Consider the following 2,046-nt stretch of genomic DNA (forward strand, 5'->3'; position numbering starts at 1 on the left):
CATGAACTTCCAAAAGACTTTGGGATTACGTATTAGGTTATCCGAAGTTTTATAGATATGTATAGTAGTCGTAACGTTCTTTTGCTGCTAATTTAAATAGATTATACGGAAATTGGAAATTATCATAGTTCCTTTCGCCTTTAGTGGAGAGATATTTGCGCCACAGCTTATTCTTTTTGTTGCGAAATACCCTCAACTCTTGTGAAAACCATGGAGGACCAGAGCCAGTATCTTTAGTTTTCAACACTGGAATAAACAATTCAAATGCAGCAAAAATAATTTCGTAAAAATTATTTTAGGGTGGTACAACTTCTAAAGCGGGGAGTAAGGTGAAAATTTTGTTCTACGGAAATAAGTCTCTAGTAAAGATCTATGTACATATAAAATTTCAGCTTTCTATCTTCTAGGATGTAGAAGTTTTGTAAACAGACACACGGACGGACGAAGTGAAACCAATAATTTTCAAAAAATTAATAAATAAAAAATAAAAAAGAAACTCCAAACGAAGAAAAATAACAGAAAAATTTACTACTAACCTTTTTGATCATATTTTTGTTGTGTAAAATCAAAATTAAAATGGATTACAAACACCTAGAAGTTCATAATGTACATAAGTTATAACTTACATATAAAAAGAAATCTCAATTAATAATTATGCTATGATTTGATTATTCTTGCAAAAGAACGTCAATTTTGTACTGAAAGTACAAAAATGTGAAAGCACGATTTTTAATTTGAATATAATGAGAAAAACATTCGTGACATCCTTCTTTGGGAAGAAATAAATTTTGTGTCATTTGCGTTGTTAGCTTAATTTATTTCTACAAAAATTCACGGCGCTATCGTGGCTTGATAACTACTGAAAGAACTTTAAACGAGAATAAAAGAGAATACAATATTTTCAAGGAAATTGCATTATTTTTTTTTGTATTTCAAAAATACAGCATAAGGTAACGCATAAGCAGTTATTTATAGTGCTTACATTGTTTCGTTTTTTTTTTCAGTAATTAAAGTTCTAAAATCGCTAAATCAAAAAAGAATTAGGATCTAAGGTTGTACTCTAAAATCCATAACCTGCTAGCCACGTCGACCACTTCACTAGGTTCGATGCTTTTGCTGTTAAATTATAAAGTTGCTTAAAATTTGATTAATGAGATAGGCTTTCGGAGCGGGATTTAATTAAGAACTTCTTCTGCGACATAATTAATAACTAAGTTTGGCATATAATTAAGAACTTCATCTAGGATATAATTGAAATGAATATATTTCGGCTTGCCGGTGATTTATCGCATTTGCTTGCTTTGATTATATTGTTGATAAAAATATGGAAATCAAGATCCTGCGCGGGAATTTCAGGAAAATCACAAATATTGTTTTTAATTGTTTATATGGCTAGATACTTGGATCTGTTTACCACTTTCGTCAGCTTATATAACTCAATTATGAAAGTTGTATTTTTGTTGTCGTCCAGTGCAACAGCTTATTTAATGTACGTGAAGTTCAAGGCAACTTATGATCACAATCATGACTCATTCAGAGTAGAATTTTTAATTCTTCCATGTGGTATACTTTCCCTGCTGATCAATCATGAATTCACAGTTATGGAAATTCTTTGGACTTTTTCTATTTATTTGGAATCAGTTGCGATATTACCACAGTTGTTTATGGTTAGTAAGACAGGAGAAGCCGAATCTATTACTTCACATTATCTTTTTGCCCTCGGATCGTATCGTGCTCTGTATCTATTTAACTGGGTTTATAGATATATAATGGAAACACATTATGACTTAATTGCTATCTTTGCTGGAGTAGTTCAAACTATACTTTACTGTGACTTTTTTTATTTATATGTTACAAAAGTTCTTAAAGGAAAGAAATTACAACTACCGGCATAAGTACATATGTTCTAAGAATTAGTTTTAATGTTATTGTGGTAAACAGCACATTCATTTCATCGATTTTGCTTTTAAGAAATTCTATAAAAGTATCATAGTGAGACAGTAATGTTACAAAAGTAAGGTAGCAATAAAATATTTCTAAAATTCA

At 30.3% G+C, this 2,046-nt stretch overlaps 1 protein-coding gene across 1 annotated transcript; it reads left to right on the forward strand.

The window, feature by feature from the left end:
• Positions 1–814: 814 nt before the first annotated feature.
• Positions 815–2,046, forward strand: LOC129606552 (ER lumen protein-retaining receptor). Its single transcript, XM_055516939.1, has 2 exons — positions 815–950; positions 1,005–2,046. The coding sequence occupies exon 2, from the start codon at positions 1,257–1,259 to the stop codon at positions 1,893–1,895; it is 639 nt and encodes a 212-aa protein (XP_055372914.1). The 5' UTR covers positions 815–950; positions 1,005–1,256; the 3' UTR covers positions 1,896–2,046.

This window comes from Condylostylus longicornis, unplaced genomic scaffold (genome assembly GCF_029603195.1).
Source record: "Condylostylus longicornis isolate FDR11 unplaced genomic scaffold, ASM2960319v2 ptg000003l, whole genome shotgun sequence".
Taxonomy (NCBI): Eukaryota; Metazoa; Arthropoda; class Insecta; order Diptera; family Dolichopodidae; genus Condylostylus; species Condylostylus longicornis.